The 24,570-nt window shown below is 47.4% G+C and overlaps 9 protein-coding genes across 9 annotated transcripts; 3 read left to right on the forward strand and 6 right to left on the reverse strand.

Annotated features, from left to right (window-relative positions):
- Positions 1-180: 180 nt before the first annotated feature.
- On the forward strand, positions 181-1,915 carry N7462_000565 (NAD(P)/FAD-dependent oxidoreductase; the record flags this gene model as incomplete). The annotated part of the gene is made up of 2 exons (XM_057072291.1): positions 181-305; positions 373-1,915. The coding sequence occupies 2 exons, from the start codon at positions 181-183 to the stop codon at positions 1,913-1,915; spliced, it is 1,668 nt and encodes a 555-aa protein (XP_056938821.1).
- A 939-nt stretch (positions 1,916-2,854) lies between these two features.
- Positions 2,855-3,214, forward strand: N7462_000566 (putative isopropanol dehydrogenase; the record flags this gene model as incomplete). The annotated part of the gene is made up of 1 exon (XM_057072292.1): positions 2,855-3,214. The coding sequence occupies one exon, from the start codon at positions 2,855-2,857 to the stop codon at positions 3,212-3,214; it is 360 nt and encodes a 119-aa protein (XP_056938822.1).
- A 2,605-nt stretch (positions 3,215-5,819) lies between these two features.
- On the reverse strand, positions 5,820-6,779 carry N7462_000567 (uncharacterized protein; the record flags this gene model as incomplete). The annotated part of the gene is made up of 1 exon (XM_057072293.1): positions 5,820-6,779. One exon carries the CDS (start codon positions 6,777-6,779, stop codon positions 5,820-5,822), a length of 960 nt encoding a protein of 319 aa, XP_056938823.1.
- An 872-nt stretch (positions 6,780-7,651) lies between these two features.
- N7462_000568 (threonine ammonia-lyase) lies at positions 7,652-8,617 on the reverse strand (the record flags this gene model as incomplete). The annotated part of the gene is made up of 1 exon (XM_057072294.1): positions 7,652-8,617. The coding sequence occupies one exon, from the start codon at positions 8,615-8,617 to the stop codon at positions 7,652-7,654; it is 966 nt and encodes a 321-aa protein (XP_056938824.1).
- Positions 8,618-9,400: 783 nt separating this feature from the next.
- Positions 9,401-10,023, reverse strand: N7462_000569 (alpha/beta fold hydrolase; the record flags this gene model as incomplete). Its single annotated transcript, XM_057072295.1, has 2 exons — positions 9,401-9,631; positions 9,712-10,023. The coding sequence occupies 2 exons, from the start codon at positions 10,021-10,023 to the stop codon at positions 9,401-9,403; spliced, it is 543 nt and encodes a 180-aa protein (XP_056938825.1).
- A 1,455-nt stretch (positions 10,024-11,478) lies between these two features.
- On the reverse strand, positions 11,479-15,584 carry N7462_000570 (nucleoporin Nup120/160; the record flags this gene model as incomplete). The annotated part of the gene is made up of 3 exons (XM_057072296.1): positions 11,479-12,671; positions 12,737-14,881; positions 14,945-15,584. 3 exons carry the CDS (start codon positions 15,582-15,584, stop codon positions 11,479-11,481), a joined length of 3,978 nt encoding a protein of 1,325 aa, XP_056938826.1.
- A 434-nt stretch (positions 15,585-16,018) lies between these two features.
- N7462_000571 (recombinase RAD51) lies at positions 16,019-17,312 on the reverse strand (the record flags this gene model as incomplete). Its single annotated transcript, XM_057072297.1, has 4 exons — positions 16,019-16,830; positions 16,906-16,973; positions 17,071-17,150; positions 17,226-17,312. The coding sequence occupies 4 exons, from the start codon at positions 17,310-17,312 to the stop codon at positions 16,019-16,021; spliced, it is 1,047 nt and encodes a 348-aa protein (XP_056938827.1).
- A 752-nt stretch (positions 17,313-18,064) lies between these two features.
- N7462_000572 (uncharacterized protein) lies at positions 18,065-19,152 on the reverse strand (the record flags this gene model as incomplete). The annotated part of the gene is made up of 5 exons (XM_057072298.1): positions 18,065-18,240; positions 18,303-18,425; positions 18,482-18,983; positions 19,037-19,044; positions 19,125-19,152. The coding sequence occupies 5 exons, from the start codon at positions 19,150-19,152 to the stop codon at positions 18,065-18,067; spliced, it is 837 nt and encodes a 278-aa protein (XP_056938828.1).
- A 2,930-nt stretch (positions 19,153-22,082) lies between these two features.
- N7462_000573 (uncharacterized protein) lies at positions 22,083-23,927 on the forward strand (the record flags this gene model as incomplete). The annotated part of the gene is made up of 5 exons (XM_057072299.1): positions 22,083-22,507; positions 22,562-23,172; positions 23,228-23,474; positions 23,526-23,649; positions 23,703-23,927. The coding sequence occupies 5 exons, from the start codon at positions 22,083-22,085 to the stop codon at positions 23,925-23,927; spliced, it is 1,632 nt and encodes a 543-aa protein (XP_056938829.1).
- Between the last annotated feature and the right edge of the window lie 643 nt (positions 23,928-24,570).

Here is a 24,570-nt window from a genome sequence, read left to right on the forward strand (position 1 = left end):
TATTGGCAACAGCTACTGAATCATCATCATCACCCCACGCTATGAGACCGAAGAGGATGCAGATACGGCATACATAAATACTGCTCGCGAGCTTGAATAAATTCAATCCGAGTACCAGGCCAGCATCCACTTAGTAATTTCTTACTTATTATCACGTGTTCCTGCATATATACTACCAGAATGTCGGTCCCTAGCAAGACTACAGTTCTAGTTATTGGCGGTGGTCCCGCTGGATCATACGCCTCAGCGGTTCTGGCTCGTGAAAATGTTGATACAGTCCTCTTAGAAGCAGAGAAGTTTCCTCGGTGAGGCACTCCTCGTAACAAATTGAAGAAAAAGACACCAAATCCCTAACCGGTAACTCAATGACAGGTACCATATCGGCGAAAGCATGCTCGCCTCGATGCGCTTTTTCCTCCGGTTCATTGACCTCGAGGAGCGCTTCGATGCGCACGGCTTCAGAAAGAAGCACGGAGCAACATTCAAGATCAACTCCAAGCGTGAGGCCTACACAGACTTCTCGGCCTCTCTTGGGCCTGGGGGCTACGCGTGGAACGTAATCCGCTCCGAGGCTGATGACCTTATGTTCCGTTATGCGGGAGAAGAAGGTGCACATATCTTTGATGGCACCAAAGTTGATAACATCGAATTTGTGCCATATGACGCTGCCGATAGTGCGGATTTCAACCCGGATGCTCTCCTCAGCAACCCCGGTCGCCCAGTCGCGGCGACGTGGTCCCGTAAAGACGGTACCAGCGGCCGGATCGAATTCGACTATCTCATTGACGCCTCTGGTCGTGCCGGTGTTGTCTCCACTAAATATCTGAAGAACCGCACGGTCAACGAAGGGCTTCGAAACATTGCCAACTGGTCCTACTGGAAAGGTGCCAAGGTGTATGGCGAAGGTACGGGCCAGCAAGGTTCACCCTTTTTTGAAGCTCTTACCGATGGTAGTGGCTGGTGTTGGGCGATCCCACTACACAACGGCACTTTGTCCGTGGGTGTGGTCATGCGGCAGGATCTCTTCTTTGGCAAGAAGAAGGCAGCAGGATCGCCGAATTCGCTCGACATGTACAAGCTGTGTCTAGAGAATGTCCCAGGAATCAGTTCGTTGCTCGACGAGGCCGAGATTGTCTCCGATATCAAGATGGCATCAGACTGGTCTTACAGCGCTAACGCGTACGCTGGACCCAACTTCCGGATTGCGGGAGATGCGGGATGCTTCATTGACCCGTACTTCTCGTCGGGTGTTCACCTTGCACTGGTTGGCGGTCTCTCTGCTGCGACGACCATCCAGGCGGTTCGTCGAGGTGAGACCACCGAGTTCAGCGCCGCGAAATGGCACTCGAGCAAGGTAACAGAGGGATACACCCGGTTCCTCCTGGTTGTCATGGCTGTTCTTCGTCAGCTGCGGAAGCAAAATGCAGCAGTAATCAGTGAGGATGGGGAAGAAGGCTTCGACATGGCATTTGGTCTCATCCAGCCAGTTATTCAGGGCCAAGCCGACACGGGTGAAAGCGAGCAGCAGAGGATGGTAGCGGGTGTGCAGTTCTCACTGGAGCGGTTCAACCGAGCTCCGCCTGAAGTGCAGCGCGCAGTGCTCGACAAGGCAAAGTCGGCTGGACAGAATGCAGAAGAACTGGAGAAGTTGACTCCGGATGAGATGGCAGTGCTGCATAACATCATTGGTCGACAGCTGCGGATGACCAAGGTTGAGAAGAATCTCGACAACTTTTCTCGGGACGTGGTTGACGGATGGGCGCCCCGCGTCGAGCGAGGGAACTTGGGTTTGAAACGGGCTGATGACAGTATCATGACTGATGAAATGGAGGACCTGTTCAAGCTGAACCGGTCGGTGGATACTTCAAAGGGTGGCATTCACGTGAAGAGTAATGAAATTCAACTTCCCGCTTGATGTGCTCGTGATATCTCCGAGTTTGACAAGGGCTGCGCAAGAGGCGGGCGATGCAGAACTGACTCGCTTTCAGATACGTTTGTATGATGGGAATTAACGGGAATATACACATGAGAAGCCAATCAAACTCATTTGAAATTGCAGAAATCCTCTTTCTTTTTTACCCTATTCGGATCTTCCCATCAAGTTAGACTGTCAGTGTCCTTTTGATGAATATTTAGTTTCGAGACAATATGTCTTCCGCCGGCCCTTTGCCATCAATTTATCCACTGGATTATTTGAAAAAACGATTGATATAGCCTCAAATACTAAATGAACTGAGTAAACCCGTATTGTGTATTTCTTTTCTTTCGCCTCCAACGACTTCGGTTCAGTAACACTAGCTTGAAGAAACACATGAATTACTCTAGAATTTGACTAGCCTGAAAGATGCGAAGCCACTTGATCTAGCATCGCTTACTCTATCCACTACTTTGAGTACCAAACCTTTAGAAACATTTACTCAAACCTTTAGAAACATTTACTCAAACCTTTAGAAACATTTACTCAAACCTTTAGAAACATTTGAGGAAAGTCTTGAATGACCGATGTCTCTGATCCCAAGCTCGCTTTAGAGGGGCTACCCAGTGCCACGTTATTTACATGCATTGGACCACTCTTGTCAGCCCGCAACCGCACATGCATCCGCATCAATCTCACTACCAGAGCAAATTACAGTCAGTAGATGGACAGGGCTCTAATTTCTGCTGATAAACTCTTTTAGTCAACTAAATCGTGATCTGGTCAGGAATCGGAGTTTGCGGATATAAAGGTTTACGGAAATAACATTCTCGCGATTTATAACATGTTCGTGAAGTATTACATTCAAGTCTATTCAGGAAATCGAGCTTGAATCAAGGGAAAGGACTCATAAACGAGTAACGGATACCTCCAACCAGAATGTCGACTCACAAAACCCTAGTCCTTCACGCACGAGACAGGCCCCTCGTCCTCGAAACTGTCCCCCGCCCTATCGCATCAACAGGTGACGCAATAGTTCGTATCCTAGCTGCCGATATTGTTCCCTACATGCGGGATGTTATAAGCAACAAACGCCCTTACCCGCTCTCTTTGCCCATGACGCCGGGGAACACCGCCATTGGGCGAATACTCGAAGTTGGACCGGACTCAGTTGCCCTCACACCAGGCCAGCTCGTCTTCTGTGACATTACCATCCGCGCCCGTGATAATCCTGCCGTCTCTATTCTATACGGTATCTCTTGGAAAGAAGTCTGGTATTACTCATACGGAGGAATTTAAGCTGGAGGAGATTGAACGGGCGTTCGAGGCGGCTGGAAAACTGAGTGGTTGGGGTGGGCATGTTGTGTTAAAGCCATAGACTATGCAAATCTGTTGTCAAGCATCACCTTTGTGTTTGCTTGTAGCTCGAGATACTCGGGTCGTGCACTTGACACCTTGTCAGTCTAGGAACTTCCCGGGGAGACTAAAATTGTTGGCAATGCTTTATTTGGACAGCCCTAGAATGTGGCCTGTACTAGCGATGAAACACTATGGATCTACTAGCCAATCAAAGCAGCGATATTGAAGGAGATGAAAAAGGAGGTGAAAGTAAAGATGGGATGAAAAATTATTTATCCTAGTAAATTACACTGCTGATCCCATGAGGAGCTTGGTTTAAGTGCCCATGAATTAATTTTATCTCCGTGAGCAAGGCTCGCCGCCCGCAAATAAAGTAGCTTACTAAGTGACAGCAAAACCAAGATATCCCTCTCCATCAATCGCTTCTAATGTAACCATCTGCAAAATTGGAGTGCACGGATCAAGACCCATTGACTTCCAGGCATCGAAGTGAGTAGAAACATCCACGGTGCCAGCAGTCCGGTCCCTCTGGCGAACAGACCAATACTGGCGAAAGGAAGTGGCCCCATAAATTTCGGTCACGTCAGAATAGTAAAAGTCGTACGCATTGTAGGTTCCGCCATCACTACTGACTGTTCCGATGACGTCTCCGTTCCCATACCAGTGCCATGCTTCTCAACGATATACCACTCTGTAATAGGGTTCAGGGTCCATCCGTAAATGGCCAGAGTATAGTTACCGCTAGCGGTAAAATAGCCCGATCATGTGCGTGAGCTGAATCATAAGACTGTCAGTCATTTTGATGAGGAAATGCTCCAATGGGTGGGCGTAGCAGGAGCGGGGTGAGGATCTGGGTTCGTACCGTGTGCTCGTGTCCTTATAGCCCTTTCCCCCAATTAAATCGCTCTCACTTGGCAAATTCCAACATATTTGGAACTCTCCACTATCTGAGAATTCTGTGTAGCCGGCGCCTTCCCCGTTGTCATTGTAAAGAGAGGAATAAAAGCCTGCTGAATCCATGCCATCCTGGCTTGTGCTGAACGTGCTGTGACGTCGATGAAAGTTGTTAATATCGGTAGTGTTTCCGTCCAATTCTCAAATTCCTCCCTAAAACTCAGGTAATCGCAGCCTAGGATTCATGTGCAGCTTTGGGCTATTATCGATTGAAATATTGAAATCGACAAAACTCCGAAGGTGAGAGAAAGAATGAGTAGAAGCTGATATGAGAAGAACATCATGAATGCAGCCAGACACGTGGAGTTATAAGTTTGTACGAATATTTGAAAGCTGCATAAACATGTTTGGGCATCTGGAGCAGACGGCTCTTTTATGAGTGATCCCTTGGACATGCAAATTACTTTCTAGGAGATCAGTCATCAGTTATTCTCCTTTCACATAGAGGAAATGATTTAAAAATATAGGTATTTTGAGCGAATTAAACCTCATTTTCGGAACCAAATACTTCCAATATAGTAGAAAGAGTGGGCTTGAGTCTCCTGAAAATTTTGGGCCTGCCACGGAAAGTTTTCTTGAAACCAGCCACAGGATCAGCTCAATTGGATTATTTACCCGCACCGGTGAAATTGCCTAAATATAACGGTTTCCTTCCAACTTCAGCTGCCTTGCGCATATTGAAATTGGAAGATGATTGGGAGAGCCACCTCCCCCATCGGATTGTTTCCCTATATATCACGGCGTAAACTACGAAGCTGCATAGAGTTTCCCAAACCTGTAAGACATAAGAGTGGCTCCGGCTTCAGGATCACCGGTGGGTACTCAAACAAGGTGGCTCACTAAAATAATGAAATAGGCCGTCCAGTTAACCTTATATCGATTAACCCCACTAGATCAAGAGATGTGTTTGACTGATCGAGCGTGAGTGTAATACTAATTTACCCATATTTCTTTTCTGTACTACTCCAATCTCAGAGAGAGAATCTTCGTAGTGGGATAGGAGTCGACTCGACCTCTTTTCACCATGGTCAGGAAATGAAAGGGTCTCCGCATGGTTTTCCCAATCACAGCTATGCATGCCTTAGTTTGAGAAAGATGCTTTCAAACACCCAAACCTTTGAACATCCACGGTATGTAAACGATGACACTTCCGGAACCTACATACAGTATGATATTTGTCAAGGAAAGGAAGAAAACACTATAGAATCTTCCACCCTTTATCAATGTACGCAGCAGTCCTCATGCCTTCTTTATCAGGAATCCTCTCTGTGATTGACTGGCTGTGCGTAACGGATTCAAGTCTTAAGCATTCATTGATATGAATTCCAGTCGTATGGAGTTTTATGGTCTGCTAGATCACCATGCATAGCTTCTAGGTGTATACTATCACATCTTCCCTTTTACAGCCATGTCTTTCTCATATTAAGCTTTTATTTCTTTCAGTGAGCCTTATAGAAAATATCAGCAAACAATTTTCTTTGGTTTTTGTCAATTTAAAGTCATTCAACATTCAGAGGATCGTATACAATTATCATCAGCGCCGGCCTCACTTAATATCCTCCTGGTCAATCACAACAACAACAATAATGACTCATTGCTTTAGTGTCAAAAGACCCGGCCGATACGGCAAGAGATTATAAGAGGTGCTAACACTTGGATCCCGCCCTTGATACAAGAACTGCAAATTGCACGGGTCAATAGTCATAGTCTGATCCGAGTTACTACGAACCAAATCGCCATGACTAATGTCATTCGTCCAAGTTGCACCACTATTTGCCTTGCCTGCAAAAGGTTGACTCTCCGTACCAGCCTGCACAGTCCACGACCCGCCTAGACTGGTCGCCGTGAACGAGCGGAAGTACCGCCCATTCGCGCCGATTGCCTCCACAATCATGAGGTACTTGCTCTGTCCTGAGACAGTGTATACCTGCACAGCTTCGAACAGGTTATTTGTTGTATCGCTAAGGATAACTTCTGAGGCGCTGCCGAAGGAACCGGGAAAATTGCCGATGGGCATGCTGGCGCGGTAGATCTTCCCGTTGTCGCCAGCGAAGAATAGGTACATGTTCTGAGAGTCGCCGATGACTGTTTGGTCGATTACCCCCGTGCTGCTGCCTGAGATTGTACCAGTGAAGAGCGCGTTTTCGGAGGACCACCCATTTGCATTGGAGGGATCGCTGGAGGTGCGATAGGAGAAGGAGGTGGATCCCCACTGGTAGGCGAGTATCCAGACAGATTTAGGGGTAAAGTAGAACAATGTTGGCGCGACGGCTGAATTGGTCATCTGGTTTTGGCTTGCTGAGGCCATAGCAGACCAGTCGGAGAAGGAGCCAAAGTTCATTGAATGGTAGTTGCCGGATGTATCGGCCACAGAGGCGTAGACGATATGTTGGCCATTGTAGACTACGTTGGTGAAGTCTTTGAGCGCAGCCCAGCCTGACTTGGGCTGGGCTAGAGAGGGCCAGTCGATGTCCAGCTGTAGGTTGATGGAAGATTGCAACTGGCTACAACGGTGCTCGCCGATGCTAGGAGCAGGGCAATGGACGACCATATAACTCGCATGGTGATTCTTTGAAGTTGGGTGGGAAATAATAAATTGTGAAATGGAAAGGTACAGCACAAACAGTGAGCTTATATACCTTTCCTTTTACCCTACAGGCCAAGTCAATAAGGAGTTTATCCATAAATGCATCCATACGAGAATCCGAGAATCCGAGAAGACAATGTCTTAGTTGCATCTCAGCACGGAACACGGGGACGTTTCATCCAAGTCATCGATCGGTAAATCTATCAACTTTCTCAGCCGATACTCTTCAAAAACCAAGCGTGGGTCTCTTTTTACCGGCGAAATTCCGGGGAGGGGAAGGGCCATCTTGGAACACGGGGAATGGCCAACCCATCGGGGTTTTGCCTTTCTGGATACCTCACAGAACTAGCCTCCGTGTCGATCTTTGACTGTGTCGATCTTTTTTGACCCTGAATGAACTAAAGTACTTTTTCCAAGCCTGAATAGTATAACGTTGATGGTGCAGTCGGGTAAAATGCTGGGTAAAATGCTCAAATAATGGATAATATTTTGGTGGGCGTTCTGGTCCTCTTGGCGGACTGAGACACCTTGAAACACGTCGCTGTGCCAATACCGTCCACCGCGAACAAGTCACCGCTTTTGAAGTCGAACTTTGAATGCCCCAAAAAGCTTTGCCCTGTGATCAGCAGCATCCACGACATAGGCGATTTCAACCGCCGAGATCGAGCAGAATGATGCGGTCTTCGTTGAGGCATCTGCAACTAATGAGTTGATTCATAGTTTTCAGAGCATACCCAAGTTAATCCGTTCAATGAAATACCATTCATAATGCACTATACACAAAAAGTGAAATGTATCAATCTGGCTGAATTGAGTACTATCCATTCAAATCCGTCTTAAGCACTACAAACTACCTTCGTGATGAAACCATCATCAACGTTCCCACCACATAGAATTATGACGCTAGTTTGGCCGGTCAATTCCCCGGCAACTTGATAAAATCCGGCAAGCGCAAGCGCCGCGGACCCCTCGGCAATCATATTCTCTTGACCAGCGAGAGCTTTAGCAGACCTCAAAATTTCTGTCTCGTTGCACTCCACAACATAGTCCACGACTGAGCTTGCTAGAGAAAGTGTTATCTTGTCTTCATCAATACCTCCTGCTACAGCCTCAGCTATTGTAGGAAGATGATCCACTTCAACAACACGGCCGGACGCTATAGAAGCTGCCAAAGCTTTCGAGTTGCTGGCAGAAACTCCAAAAATCTTTATCTGTGGACGAAAAGCTTTGAGAACGGATCCGACGCCGCTAATAAGTCCACCACCACCCATAGAGATAAAGACATTAGCTACCTCATCCAGCTGCTCTAGAATTTCAAGTCCAATTGTTCCTTGCCCAGCGATAACTTCAACGTCGTTGTAAGGAGAGATATATGTATAGGATCCCCTAGCAGCGAGCTGCTGCGCATACTGTTCGGCCAGGCCAGTTTCCGCACCGTGCAAGATCACATTAACACCGAATGATTTGATTTTTTCCAACTTTTCCCGTATCACTGTCTCAGGAAGAACGACGGTAAGGTCCTTAGAGAACACTTTTGAGGCAAAAGCGGCCCCAATACCATGATTTCCTGACGATGCTGTGATTAGTCGTCCTTGTGTTGTTGGAGAGGATAGTTTAGAAAGTGCGCCTCTGAGCTTGAAAGACCCAGTTAATTGAAAATTTTCTGCTTTAAACAGGACCTTTGCGTCATATTCATCCCCAATTCGTCTTGCTGGTATGAGAGGGGTTTGGTAGATGTGATGACGAATTCGACTCCTGGCTTGGACGGCACTAGCCGCGATTTCTTGATGTGAAACTGGCATGATGAATGATTTCCGGGATTGCAGTACGATATGCTCTTCATTGTTGAGTACAGAAGCAGCAGTAAAAGCGATCAAAATGCGCCACGCGATCCAGATAGAAAGGCACGAATCCCCGGTCGTATTTCACCGCAAAATTATGAGTTGATCGCAAGGTCATAAATTAGATTTCAATAGGACGAAAGCAAAACAGGAACTAGAATAACAGGCGACAGCAAACCATCAAATAGTAAGGACCCCCGCATGTGTCAACAAACTCAAATCGAGCAGTCTAATCCGTTTCCGAACCTGCCCCCGCACTTGCATCCGCAGAGTAGCAATTGCTATGCTGTCTAAGAGAGAAAATTGAGTTAATAGACTTGTACGGTGTGCTTACTTGCTTACTCTGCAAGAATTTTCGACCATTTAAGCTCTTAGAAACGGTCGCTTCTTGCTTTGGGGGCGGGAACTTTCCCAGCAAAGCCCGTGTGTCTTGGTGAGATCATCGAAACTTTTCTTTAGCGGTCTTATCATTCTCAATTATGCATATGATTCTATCTTGGAAACATGACTCATTTGTTTAATTTTAAGGTTCCGTTTGAAAAGAAAAGAAAAAAAAGACTTGTAATAAACCCAACGAAAAGAAGCTGAACGTTATGGTTCTAGTTTCGTCGATATCGGCCGTGGCAAAGCATCAAGCCTTTCCGCGCTATGATATGGTTGAACTCTTCGGATCTGCACATTCCAAGTGAAAATAGATATATCAAGAAAATATTCGAAATGTATTTGACAGTTTCTCAACACGACTCAGGTTCGCCCACCAGCAGCCTTTTTGATAGCAGCCGACACGTGGTCCGGTACCGTGTAGAAAGGACTGTGCGATGCATTCACAACATCGGTGTGAATATCGACCCCTTTAGCGACCTCCTCCACCATCATTTTCTGTACTGGATGAGGGATTGCCTGATCCTTCAGACAGTAAAGATACGTAGAAGGCACATATCTCCAAGCCTCGAAGGTAATGTTGCTGTGAAATGTCTGATAACTATGCGGTTTCAATGATTCGGTAGCCCTGCGTCAAGCTCATTTATGAATGAACAACAGAAGAAAAGGTGAACCACGCCACCCGGTTGACCCTGGCGTTGGCGAGTTTCCCAGTCTAGGCCGCGAATTGCCTCACAACCTGGAAGTCCGCCGTACGAATGCACGACAACCAGCACTCTCTGCCCAGCATTGACAGCAATATTTATTTTCTTCCTGATCTCACATACATCTTCCGCGAAATCTAAATGAGGTATCACAGGGTCAACAGAGGGCAAGTGAACGACTTCGGTATTGTAGTTGTCGGCTTCCAGCCCTCTAATAACGTCGAAACATTGGGGGCTGTGCCACGCACCAGGAACGAAAAGGACCGATGTTGATGAGGCCATAAATTGAGAATTCCAAAGTATCGGGCAAAGAAAGACGAGGCAATGAAAGATGGATTTGCTGGCATCCTTTTTTGGATTCTTTCGAATTTTATGCCTTTTTTATCTTCTTCTTCTCCTTGATGAGGCTAGTGAGTTGCCGTTACATTCGCCTGCGATCGATCTTACTAGCACCGGCTGACAAGAATGAATGCGGAAGTCTCACTTTAGAACACACAAGAGCTGATTGGGAATACCTGATAGGCTGATAAAAACGGCCTAGCGCTGGTGGAGTCCTCTTCCGACTCTGCTATTTGGCAGATCTTGTTTCCAAGAGACAGTTTGAACTACGAAATCTGACCTTAAGAACACTCGACAAGCTCGAAGTCTGTTTCAAATACCGGTGCCGCACTTGCAGCCGCACCTCCGCCCAAACGCGGATCTGACGTTGTTGGTATCGCGAAAAAATTTTCTAGCATCTTTAACGTAGTCCACGGGGCAATTGGTTCCGCCAAAACGTCATATTAGAAGAAAACCATGGTATTTCGAAAACAACAAGTTGAATCCGATATCATTGTTCTCACTCGGCCGAGCAGACCGGCGCCTGAGGTCCTGACTTGGAGGTCGCTCAGAGATGCCATGTAGGCTGCTTATGATGTTCCCTAATTTGGGCCGCTAAGGAGACAGCACGGTCGCTGAGTAGGCACTTATGTTCCTGAAGTTAGCTGTACCGGCCATGAGACGAATTAGTAAATTGAGATTGAGAAACATCCCACAATTATCAGCTCTCCATGATAGATTAAATTTCTTAGGTGCTGATCACTGAGCCACGCGAATGAATATGATCTTACAAAGGACTCCTGTTACCCTCTAAGCCAGATCACATGATTCCAAGGCACCTTCTTAGCTAGCTCAGAGATAATTAGTACGATCACCTTTACATCTCCTGACACTGTCACAATTCCGATGTAAAGGGATATTTGAATCGATCAACAGCAATGTCAGAATCTGATTGTCCCCAATGTGTTTCAATGGTGTAGAATCATAAACAGCAGCATATGTAAGATCAAGCTTACGAGAAGCACAAATAGATCAGCCTGATGGACAGTAGCTGATTTTTCATGCCATACATGTACATCTAGTGGAGATGGTCAAATGACTGCACTACCTAGGCATGGCCTCCTGCCGAGGGAGGATCTATTTCAGACGATCATTACATCGCAAGGCTGAGCACGTATCATGAGAAACTTTGGATTCTATTTTGCACCACATCCATGAGACAAGATTAACCTTACGAGAAGAACAGAAGGGAGACTATTTGGACAGGGTGCTCAACCGTCTTATTGTAAACATACCCACACATTCACGAAAAGAACAAATACGAAGAGAGATAAGACGTTAAATACCTCGGCCGCATTCAAGATCTTAGAACAGTCCAGAAGAAGCACAAATCGTAGATTGCCCCAACATGCCGCCATCTTATGAAAGAACCATCGTTTCATCATTATCAACGTCTTCATCCTCATCGCCCAGAAGACCAAACTCCCAATCGCCGCGCTCAATCCGACTCACTCGATCGAGTTCGGATTGATATTCGCGACGCAGATGATCCAGAGTAACGATAACCCGTTCCTGGGGCGTTTCAGTGACGGGCGTTTTGAATGATACGCTGCCGCGTCCGCCACTAACCGACGATCGGCTGCCTCTGCGACCGGATGTGATCGAGCCGACACTAGAGGTTGATCTGCGCCTAGCTCCGAACGGAGTCGGAGTGCCCGGTTCGGCATCCTCCATGAAGACGTTGCCGTCATCATCTGCCTGGGTGCTGGTGCGTCGCTGCTGTGGAGATGCTGCTTTGTGCGATGCAAGTGGTCCATTATCGACAAGGATGTAAGCTTCACTCTTGTCAACAGAGGCAAGAAGATTGATCAGCGACAAGAGCTCGTGGCGAATTTCCTTGCTTTCTGCATCGTCTTCTGGTACTCCGGCTTCTTCGGCTTCCTTCTTAGCCGTGCGGACAAGGACGGACGAGGGTGCATCTCTGGCTTGGCGCAGGCGTTGAACATTCTGGTACGCAATTTCGGCAGCACCACGATAGTCGTTGCGAGCGATGCGGTATGCTTGCAGAATGCGATGATAATCCGGAGAACTCTCGCCCTCGGTGTCAACATCAAGCCATGACGAGAATGTACCCTGTTTTCGGGCGAGAGAGACGAGAATATCATCGATGTGAGAGGCGATATTGGGCACAAGTGCGGTAGGGAAGCGAAGGATCTGTTTCAAACCAGCGGTACCAGGACCAGATACAGACAGGACGTTCGAGACGAGAGAGTTGAGTGCGGATCTCTGCAGCGCAAGATCCTGGTACCGAGCCAGGGCGGAGTAGGCCTGGTCAAATTGGCAGGTCTTGAGCGATGCATGGAATAGTCGCGAAAGCAGATCTGTCCGCATGCTCGTGTACTCAGGATCGTGCTCAGCCCATGCTTCTGAGTCGAGGGCCTGCAGCGCCAGGCTAGCGAAATCCGCGACGTGAGAAAAGGAGCGCACTTGCTCAAAAACAGAAAGAATATGCTGGTAATATTTTGGAACACCATTGTGGAAGCAGTTCACGGAAACAAGATCGAGAAGGGTCGACGACATTTCGTGCAGGTTACCCAAAGGTTTGCCACACGCTATAGGCTTCGTTAGCAGACTGAATATTCATGACCAACCCGAAAAAGACTTTCAAAACACTTACACAGAAGATATGCAGCCTTTCGGAAGTAAATGGCTGCAGTGTCGAATTCGGAAATTGCCACATGCAAGCGGCCCTTGACATATGTCGCCCAGGAAGTGCTTGCTTGGAAGCGAAGGAAATCCCATGCGAGGTCAATGTTGTTCTTAGCAATAAGGTCGCACTGAATGTAGGCCAAGGCGTTTGGATAGGCCACTTCGCCTTGTCTTGTAACCCAGGCAAGGACATCCCGAATCCCGAGAGTCAAAGTATAACTCTGTGGCAGCCCAACAGCCTGTCGAGGCTTAATGTCCGTGACGAAAAGATCCTCCAAAATGGTCGCAGTCCTGATATTCTTAGTCTGGGATTTTGTGTCCTTCAATGAGAAAACCGGCGTTGAGGCATCTCCGCCTGATCTGGTAGAGCGATCAGGACATTTCCGAACATTGGAACTGAGCCAGTACATCATTTCATATTCACGAAGAAGATCAATGAGCGTAGCAAATAGATTAGCAGCATCAAATTGAGAAGTTTCGCCCTGTTCAATTTCACCATCCACAAAAGTGACAAGAATCAGGAGATCGTAGAGGATCTGACGGGTGAGAAGAATTGTCTCTAGTGCGCCACTGACAGCGATCCGAGAACCGAAATAAGTTGAAAGCAGCTCTGAATCCTTTCCATGGAAGCCGAGAGGAACTGTATCAATAATTGCGTAGAAAGCATCCCCAGATAGGTTTTCGGCATCGAGATACTCATTGAGTGCAGCAACCAGACTATCAAAAGTTTTATTGGAAATTCGATCTCCAAACTCACATCGTTCCCGGAAGCTGTCCATACGGTCAGCGATAGACGAGGATGCTTCGTTGAAAACTTCAACTTCGACAGCGGCCCGACACGCCGCATCAAGCTCTGGAGAAAACTTCTTTCTGAAATCGGCTGCGACTTTGACCAAGGAAGATGCTTGCTCGAACAAACCACCAAGCTCGGCGTGAAGGTTGCGATGTCTCCAGCGGTCCTTTATTTTGGGGAATTCAGCACTGAGTTCAGAGCTGGAATTGTGTAGAAGTAGCTCGGCTGTATTGCATTCGCGAATCACAGCACACGCATCCGTGAGAAGAAGCCAAGGCATTTCGAGGTAGGTGTCGTATTCAAGGGAAACAGGTTCAAATCTGCGTTTATTGAGGTCCTCCGCAACTTGCCAGAACTGGCGCCACTTTGCATCTGTATCCTCTCGGTATCGAGAGTAGTCCATTTCATCGTCGGCGTACTTGCGCAAGGACACCATAGCGGCAATAGTAGAACAGAGCCTTTCTGGAAGCGGCACATCTCTCTTCAAAACTCCGGAAGAGACCGACGAAAGGGGTTTGAGAGCCTCTTGGTAGATGGCAAGGGCCGTCTCAAGGACTTCAGGGAGGTAACGATTTGGGTGTAAGAGGTAAGCGAGCCACTTCTCAGTCGGATCCACGACATCGTCGAGTGTCGCCGCGGGTAGCTGCTCCTGTCGGTGCGTTTCAAATGTTGTTGATACCCAATTCGTAGACCAGTCGGCCTCTAAGGTCTGAAGGTCAAAGTGAAGAGTATAGAGCTGATAAAGCCCATGGTTCCTCCATAGAACCCACAGCTCCATTCCCTTGCCCTCTTCCGCCGGTTTGACTTGGAAGTCGGCAATGCTCCAAAACATGTTTCCTGTGACGTCGGGGTCCACCGGGCGGAACACAGCGTCTGCAAATAGATCCTCAATGACAAGCTCGGATGTTAAGCCACCCTTGACAGCCCAGAACTTAAAACGTCCATCTTCAAAGGGAGAGTATGTCACGACAAAAAAGCGATTTGCCCCATCCAACGCCCTCTCAGCATTGAAAACCCGGATGAAAGAGGTTTCGGCGGGATTCAAGGTATACGGTACGGCATCGGGATCCATTGGGCGGCCGAGAAGGTCCTTCGTGGCAGCTAATTTGTTCGTCGCAAGATTCCAAATCTTTAAAGTGTGGTTCAAGCAGATGGCGAAGACGTACGTCTCATCGGATGTGGTAGCAATGGCATTGGCAGTACTCATATCGATGTTGCGCCCATCGTGTTTCATAGAAGACGGCGCGTTCCATTTCACCAGACCACGGATCGAAGCGCCCCATGTTCGCTCGTCGAATGTCAAAGGAGACCAGTGCGAGCCTATTCAGGTAAAAAGTCAGCAATCTCAACCCAAGGTAGCTGGAATTGCCCTCAAAGACTTACCATCATCTCCGGCCCTTCGAGTTAGTCGCAAAAGCGCGCCATTGTCAAGAGAGATGAACAGCTCCAGTGGGCTGCTTGCATAAAGTCGATGGGGGTGAGAGAAAGAAAGAGGTGCGGGGACACATGTCTTGCACCACTCTGTCACATTGTCGTCAATGGATTCCAGCCTCCGGAAGAACTCAGGACGGAGGGAGAGGGTGTGTAGGTGTTTCGATGCCGTAATCACAAAGACACTGAGGATTTCATGATCCTCGACATCGGATAAAGCCACTCCCGAAGGAAGAATCTGATCTGGGAAGTGAAGGCGCAGCGTGATATTGTATTCAGAGTGCTCCGTTCCACTCTTCGTTAAGTCCGCGCATTTCAGTTCTAGCACCTTATTATCGTCCACGACTCGCCACACGAACGTTCTCGGGTAGGTTTTGCGTTTTCTGAAGTAGACGGCGCCCTGAGTCGCCAGGTAACGTCGGGCGAATTCATCTTCGTCTTTAGCGATCGGTACTTCGGGCTGACTGGAGGACGAGATCGAAAAGTGAGGCCGACGGAACGCGCCCTCACGTGTCGAGATCTGAATATTAGCGACCGTCGACAATGAAAAAGGCTGTAGGTCAACTCTCGTGTCCTTGTATATTTTCGCCATGGTGAACAGCGCGGAGCCTCGACAAGAATCAGGACTGATTCAGACTCCCATGGCTGGTGGCAGGCGGGAAGGTGAAGGGCGCAAGGCGGAAGTTGGAGCTTCAAAAAACAAAGTCTTGGCGCGGGCCGACTGCTGTTGTCCCTTCAGTCACTATGTGTCTAGGTTTGCACAACACCCATCAATGCAACCCCCAATTTAAGAACCAAGAGAAGATGTTACAGAATACTAGTCGGTTCAATGGATATTTAATATATCACTCCCTTAAATTTTCAAATTATAGGTTGGGTATAATTCCAAAATGGCCTCTCAACATTCTACTGCAGTCTCGACGACTCGTGATAGACGGGATTGAAAATAAAAAGATCAATTCTGTCTCATAAAGTCTCTAACATCATATCAATAATAAAAACAATAATAAAAAATACATAGAAGCTTTAGTCATTCTCCAGGTCCTTCTCCTTGGGGTCACCGATGCCATCCTCATTAATGGCAAACAGGCAATCACTTTCTGGCAGGCAGGGACTGTCGAAAATCTTGCAAATACGAGTCTCGCCTCGGCCCTTCTTCAAACTGAGTCGCGTAGTACTGGCATGGGCAATGATATTGCCTCCAATCGGTTTCTTGGGGTCAGGATTGAACATTGCACTCGGGCCACCGTCAACCTGGGCAACCACTTGGTTTGTGATGACAACTGCAATGCCAAATTCATCCGCGAGACGCTGTAGCGTGCGCAGAAATTTAGCCAGATGGGTCTGTCGAGAGGACAGCTCTCCACGGCCATTGAAATCAGTTCGGTATAACGCAGTTGCGGAGTCCACAATGAGAAGCGAGAAGCGAGTCTCACACATCATTTGGGATGCTTGGTTCAGTAGTTGCAGCTGATGATCCGAGTTGTAGGCTCGTGCATAGGCGACATTATCCAGGACTTCCTCCCCGACAAGTCCGAACCGCTGGGCTACCGCAAGCAAGCGGACCGGTCGGAATGTTCCCTCGGTGTCAATGTAGAGACACTTGCCCTCGCCACCACCCATGTCAAAAGGCAGTTGGCAAGTCACCGCAAGTGTATGGCAAATTTGACTCTTGCCTGTTCTAAATTCTCCGAAGAGCTCGGTAATTGAGCCTGTTTCGATACCGCCGCCGAGCAGGGTGTCTAGTTGCTTAGATCCTGTCGTTATGGAGATGAGTTCACTTCGTCGCTGGTGCATCTCTGTCGCAGTCGTAAAACCCATAGGTACCAGTTTCGCAGCTATTTAGCAGAGGCTGATTAGCTTATTTGCCTTGGAACCAATAGCTTCATCGCATCGCAGATTGATCAATTCACCTTCCACTAGCACCTTGGTAGCCTTCTGCTCTGAAATCCCCTTTATTTGCTCTAGTACGCGTTTTGGTCTTGAAAGAATATTTAATTTAGTATAGACCGATGGATCGTGAGGCTTCTGGGAGATTGATCGCAAAGGACGAAGGCTTGGGTGAGTGTAGGACATACGTGTAGGCAACCGATTCGACAGTATAAAATCCAGCATCAACAAACAGCTTGATGTCCCTCGCAGTCAATCCTGCAATTCCCTAGAATCGATCATTAGTCCTTAATCGGTACTTGTGAAGAGGATCAGAGTAGATTTTGTCCCTGATATTACCTACCTCAAGCGCAGAGAGCGGGGTCGGGGCACCAGGGCCAGGAAGCCCACTCTCATCATATTCGCCTTGGCTCTCCATATCGGCAGTCATAATGCAATTTCAGAACGATCAGTGAACTTTAAATCAACGAGTCAGGTCTTGTCCAAACTCGGTTATGTTCTGCAGGATGCCTAAGCCGGGAAGCATGGATCAGGCCAGGGGTCAGAAACACGCAATACCAATAAATACTCTAGATGAGACTGGCAACAACGTACCAGATTGAAAAAAAATGAGTCACCGTGCAGTCTTGAGTTGCGAACACACCATGTTGGTGGCAAAACACGAGGACTTTGAAATGTTAGTCGTTGTCGTCGTGTCGGACGCGTCGAGGCTGTCGCGCAGTCACGTGGGAGTCCCAAATAGTGCAGGCAACAAGCGGGTGCCTACGTTGGTAGGGTGACGGCTATCGTACTTTCTCCACTCCATGAGAAGATCAATCTCACGGCTTAGCGGTCTGATTCTATACATCGAACAGAGTCTATTGGTCATCTTGGACATCATATGAGCCTATCTGTCCGTCTCATCAGCAATGGCATAATAAATAGAATTGTCCATGCGACGAAACATTGAAAAACACCGCATTCTGCGCGCACCGAATCTCTGCTTCCGGTAATTCACGACTATGAGGATCTCTTCTCAACAAAAGAGTCTCAGATCTATGATTCCACCCCCGGTATCACTTGAATTCCAATTCATCTCACTTCCAGGCTTCTAGAGGGAATTCACAGCTATTTATTCCCTGGGGATACCCGATATTTCTCCAGAAAAGCGATCAGGACTGATTGGTCGAAATGACCTCAATCTCATTGGTTCCATGAGCGAATTGGGGCAAGAATCGAATTTCGCATATGTCGTCTCTGGTCTCGAAACATCTGGTCAAATTGGAGGCGTTCGGGGGCCATGCTCATGTGGATTCGTTCGTTGAAGATGGCGCTCATCTTGCGCCTGAATTCCTCTGAGGAGCGTCTGCGGAGAACTCCTGTAACTGAGGTGTTGGTTTCTTGATCCAATGTCCTAGCGGGGGCCAGCTGCGACACTTACTGCTGATCCGTGCAATTCGATGCTGCTCGCCTGGCCGCCGAGAGGCGGGGTCATTGCCACCCAAGTCCGAATCCAACACGTCGTGGCCTTGAAGGCCAGGTCTGATGCGCTCCCTGTCCATGACTTGACTCGCCCTCCAGACTCGTGAATGGAAACTGGCGCGCTTCTCAGTGACAAACCCTTCGCTGTGTCGTTTGAAAATGCCGGGGGAGGGGGGATGTTGAACGACATCTCAGGAGAATAGAGGCCGTCGAGTCCCTGTGGCTCGTATGTGTAGTTGCTTGCGGCAACGATGTCGGTCTCTGGCTTAAAGGTTGGCCGAAAATACGGCGGCAATGATGCACGCGTGCTTCTGGTACTCTCAAATGTCATCGAGGATCGCGGGCTCGAAGGCCGAATAGGGATTGGCCTCGGTGACGGACTTGATGGATGGCTCTCGGGAAGTGCGGGCGTGCCATGATTGTACAGACTGGGAAGCGGAGTGTTATGGTCAGAAATCCAAATGCCTTCGACTTGTACACCTCGCTCCAGTGCTCTTGCTCCGAATGGAACATCGTCTTTTGTCAGCATGGGATATAGTTCGGCTTCTTCTTCCTTCTGCTGTGCCTCTGAGGCTGCGTATCGTCGGGTCGACCACCTGTTATATGCCAAAACACAGCATCCGTAAACAAGAACGAGGACCTACGAAAGATTAGTCTCCTTGCAGAATCGTGTGGAAGCTTGTCATCACGTACAATCAGGACTGCCAGTACCTATCAGTGCAAAGCTTGTCAGTACCTGTCAGAGAGGAATGTTTCTGGTGCAGCTAAATGGTAGACACACAAAACTCAACTTCTCCCACAATGCCCATTTTATCCAAAAGTGCATACTGGCTCTCCGTACTCTGTGATCCTAGAGCCCAGTGTTGTTGAAGTCAGTACAGAGATTGGGTAGGATGGAATGAATTGTGCAGGGTGAGGAGGTCATGGGAGTTATGCTTGTAGAGCCCAATGAGACACAGTTCATGTTGTGAGTGAGCAGTTGGGGAAGTCTCGGAGGCGCGAGTGGTGCCTGCCTGGTTGTGTCGTCCAGTCTGCGTTTACGTTGCTGAGGGCCTCCAGTTACATATTTGAAAGCGCTCACTGTTTTGTATTCCTGATTAATCACTCAATACACAGCCACCAAGTTGCGAAAAGGTTTAGGTACTCGAAGAAATCACTTGGGCGTACGGGCTGATTGTTTTTTACGGCCATGACCCCCAGTCACGAGCGACGTTACCTCCATTGGCCACTGGCAATCTCTACAAGGATGGATGGTCTAGGGGACGTATGATGAGGGATTCAATTTTTATCGTCGTGGGCGCAACAGGTGTTTAGAGCGATAGTACTGGAAAAGCAAAAGACAGAAACAAAAAAGAACTCCCTCTCGGGGGCAACAGCTGGTTAAAGCAATAAATAGTACTTCAAATAAAAAATGAAAAGAAAAGAAAAGAAAGAGAATCACTGCCAAAAAAGAACTCTCCCTCGGGGAATCGAACCCCGGTCTCCCGCGCTTATCGGTGTTAATGACAAGCGGAAATCATGACCACTAGACCAAGGAAGATGCGTCAGCCGAGTTACTGCTCGACCACTTGGTGCTGGTTGATGGTAGTTTCCCCGTAATTACCTACTTATTGAGCACTTCTTTATTCCAAATTAACCATCCTGATCCAAGACAGTGGAGATGCGACATGCATACTTATGGTCACGACTAAAGTCAAAATCTATTTCTGTAGTTGAATTGAGATTTCTCTGGTACTTTAATGCTAGGAATATGTTGGAAATGGGCCTTAGGGGCTTTTTCATAGAAAATGATGTTTCACCTACGAGATATATATATGGATGGTTCTGGCCTACATTGGGAAACAGAATTGACTAGTTAATCACTTGATGGATCCTTTGGCCTCTCTTTTATTTCGACGAGAATACTAATCATATGTCTATTTTCCTTGCCTCTTCCTCAATTTCTAAATATTCTAGTAAATGTAGTCGTAAAGTCTAGACATAATGATGTATTTGTAGTTGATGACAAGTTTGCCGGGTATCGAGGGCGGGAAAATAAGCCAGCGTCAGCCGAAATGTGCCAGCCATTCATAATCACCCGTGATCACTTTGGTGGCGGGGGATCTCCGATTTCAATGTCCACTTCGAAACGCGTGATTTACCTAGCCGCAGAGGGGCGACGGTAGTGGGGCCGGACAGAATCCCAAAAGGGCCCACTAGGGGTCTGTAGTAGAGAGGTTGAACAGAGAGGCGCCAGACGCATCTCGAATCTCACAGGCTGCAGATTTTCCCTCACCAGGCTCAGCTGAACCGTGCAGCCGACAGGGGTCTACGCGCAAGGCTGCTTGATGCGCAGCAAAAGTGGACTTCCTCGAGCATCGTGACCACCCCTAATGTGCCTTTTACATGCCTTTCAAAATGGGCATTTCTATTTTTGATACCTCGGTATTGAAAATATCGCCTTTACCGATTCCTGAAAAAGAGATCCCGGGGTCGCCGGCCAGGTAATTATTTCATCGTACAACGGCGCTTCGCACTCAAAAATCGTACTTATCACCCCAGTCCTTAAAGGAACAAGAGATATCCAGCCCGAGAAGCAGCCCTCCCCCCACCTCCCCTAATGTATCAATGTTCCTCTCACAGAGCTTCCAGCCCTTTTAAATACACCCATAGCTTTCTCATAGCCTCTAAAGACGGGTCTGAGGTAGGATTCTGATACTCCCACCGAAGGAATAGTTCGCGTTGGCAAACTTCCTAAAGACGAGTTTCTCTCTCGAGAAATGACCGTGGATGTTTAAAAAACCTCTGTATTCTGAAGCGGACTAGATCCAGATTGTGGTGATGACGCAACTGCTTGCAAGTCCCCAAGTGCCTGGGATTCCTGGTTCATTTCCCAAAGTTACGGGGACTGAATTCGAGTTTTTGGAGAGGTGGAGACTCGTAGACCTGAGAGTAATCGTTATTGTGGGGCGAAATTTGTATCCGAGTGATGAAATATAGACCATTCAATCAATTAAATGTGAAAATAAAAGATAAAATACAGTTGGCATTGTGAGGCCGCTGACACTTTCTGAGCTCCAACCCCGAAACTAAATTCAGCCAAACCATCAACCGAAGGTTATGTAGACCCTGAAAGATAAAAACTAACGAGTCCAGAAGGGGGAAAAACGAAAATCTATTTTGAATCTTGAATAAAGCTCAATAGATCTCATTCGAATACACACTCTGATTTATCTCCGAGGGAATGCATGCTGGAACTTTTGATCTCATGGTCAATCTACTAAGGAGAAATAGGAGATATTATTTGAATTATCGGTGAGACCCTATCGTAGGTCTCTAAATCCCAACACGTTGCTATCGCAAGCCCTCGAAAGTACATCGCACGTGTTTGACTCGATGGCCATGACCTTCCCCTAAGTCTTGACCCTCCGTCTCGTGCAGTGAGGGTTGTTGGTAATGTTGGCTGCCCGAAGAGGATAAGAATATCCACATCTCAAGTATGTTCGCGATTCTTCCCTAAAAAGGAACAAGTGTAATGTAATCTTCAATGGTTCGATTTTGATGTGCTCGAGAGGGTCTCGATCATTGCGTGCGATAGCGATCCACCCGCGGTTGCTGCCCGAACGGGTAAAACCCACTTTTTTTTTCACTGGACCTGCTCCATAGTTCAGATTTTTTCTAAGATTTTTTTCTGAGGATCTTATAAATTGTAAGCATAGTATTTTCTTTCATTTTGGTAGACCAGAGTTCAAGATTCCAAATGGCCATTTTGAACTGGGTTCGTCGATTCTGGGGCCAGCAGGCCACTAGGAGCGACGAAGGCATCTACCAGAAGGATGTTCTTCCTAAGGTCATTGAGCCTACCATTATTTCATGCCCTGGAACTCCGTTTCCAGAGACTCCGAATACTGCTGTTGCTTCCCCTGCTGGCAGTGAACAGACTCTAGTATTGGAGAAACTCCCAGAGGAATTCGGCCGGCTGGGATCTTGGAGAGGCACCTTGATCTTGCTGGTAACTTCAGGCTCCCAATTTCTTGATAATGTCTTCATGACAAGTTCTAACATGGCACTGGCATCAATTCAAGAGGAGTTCGGAATTTCCAGCACTGACCTGCAGTGGATGATCTCCGCGTATACCTTGACATTTGGTGGTTTCCTGCTTCTCGCTGGAGCCTTGTCCGATCGGTAACAGACTCTTCTTTTAGAACCAATTCAAAAATTTTTCGCTGACCGTCACAGATATGGACGAAAGAAAATATTGTGCTTGGGTCTTGCCTGGCTATCCGTGTGGACATTGGCTATTGGATTCGGCCAGTCATTCATTCAACTTACAGTTTTCCGTGGCATCCAAGGGATTGGAGCCGCAATGACCGTCCCATCAGCTATTGGAATTATTAGTTCCTATTTTACAGGCATTGATCGTACTCGAGCATTGTCTATTTATGCTGCTTCAGGAACCCTGGGTTTCTGCGCGGGGCTTATTTTCGGTGGATTCTTGACCTCCTCACTTGGGTGGAGATACATCTTCTACTTCATTGTCATTATCACTGGATGCCTTGACATTCTGGGTGTTATTGTCCTACCGCGCGATAGGGTGGACATCAAAGCGAGACCCAAGATGGACTACTTTGGCGCAGTATTGTCAACCGTCGGCCTTATCTTGCTTCAGTTTGTCTTGTCCAGCGGTGGTACCTACGGCTGGGATACGCCATTTGTCATTGTGTTGTTGATCTTGGCCGTTGGGCTTTTGGTCGGGTTCACTTTGTTAGAAAAATACATCAGTAACCCGCTGATGCCTTTGTCGCTGTGGAAAATTCGCAACTTCGCTGGTCTGTGGGTTGCAGGATTCAGTAAGTTCTTAATATACGGCTAAATTCGCGTTGTAAATGGCTAACAGAGGAGTAGCTGGCTACGGAAGCTATCAAAATGTCATTTACTATATCGTCTTGATTGCACAGCAAGTTGACAATCTTTCGGCCGGCGACACGGCACTTCGATTCCTACCAATGGGAGTGATTGGTTTTATTGTGTCTCTAGGAACTGGAAAACTCCTCGAGTACATGAATGGAAAATACCTACTCCTCGCTGGACTAGTGCTCACTCTTCTGGCTCCAGTCCCGAGTGCCTTGACAGTGACGTCTACCTCTGACTTGTATGTGTCCCTCAGAATCCCTGAACTTAAGAGTTTTGCTGAATTTTGCAGTTGGGTAAATGTTCTTGCAACATCCTTGATCAGTATATCTGCTGTGTCTTTGATATTTGTGACAACTAGCACTACAATTTTGACGACTGTTCCGGTCAATGTCAAGAGTTTATGCGGTGGAATGGTAAGCCTGATTTATTAATAAATTCCATTGGAAATCACGCTAACGGCACTCAGCTTAACACTGCGTTTCAAATCGGGTCTGGTGTGGCCCTGGCCATCTCAGCTGCAACGACTGAGGCAGTCGATATCCAAAAAGGACATGGTATTGCTCAGCAATACTCAACCGGACTCTGGTGCTCTGCTGGACTTGCTGGTCTCGGTCTGATTATCGGAATTATTGCCGTCCGAAGAAGAGGAATCGGGCCAAAAGATCGAGTTGGAGAACCGGTGGCTCTGTGATTATAGGATGCCGACCACTTTTCATTTGTTAATCTAGATTTCTATTTAGGACTTGGCTTGTGTTTTGTTTACGAGAGTATGACAATTTTCATGATACGCATAATACTATTTTAGAAGGCGTTAGGCATATCTTTCGCTAAACGGAGTCAAAAAAATCTATTACATTGCCCAAAATTGCTAAGTTTCTGTAGTGGAGATAGAGTCCATGCAATGAGAAGACCCACTTAAGATAAGCTTGTCCACAGGGCTACGGACCAATCTAGATTGCCTAGAGACCCCTGTGTTGCTCTTATCTCCGAAATTCATGTGAATATCTTTGGTCCAGGTGGCAAGATGCATACAATCACAAATTTTAGACCCACAGTAAGTTGGAAGCTGGGTCCACTGGGCCCGCTTCAGATATTCGGGCCGCCCTACATGAAGAGAAATATTGGAGTAACTTTGCCGAGCGGAAAAGTCAGCCCGCGGGATACCGATGACTTATTATTAATTCAGAGGTGGACAACACCGAGAGTTAATAACGGGTGCAAGGAAAAAAAGAAAAATAGGTTGATATCTTTTTGTGATTCGACCGGTTCCAGAGGGGTAGCCCCCTGGTTCAGCCAGCTTTACGCGATCTGGTGACGCCTGGAGGTACGTGTCA

Source organism: Penicillium macrosclerotiorum (genome assembly GCF_028827735.1).
Source record: "Penicillium macrosclerotiorum strain IBT 26536 chromosome Unknown utg000001l_segment0_segment0, whole genome shotgun sequence".
Taxonomy (NCBI): domain Eukaryota; kingdom Fungi; phylum Ascomycota; class Eurotiomycetes; order Eurotiales; family Aspergillaceae; genus Penicillium; species Penicillium macrosclerotiorum.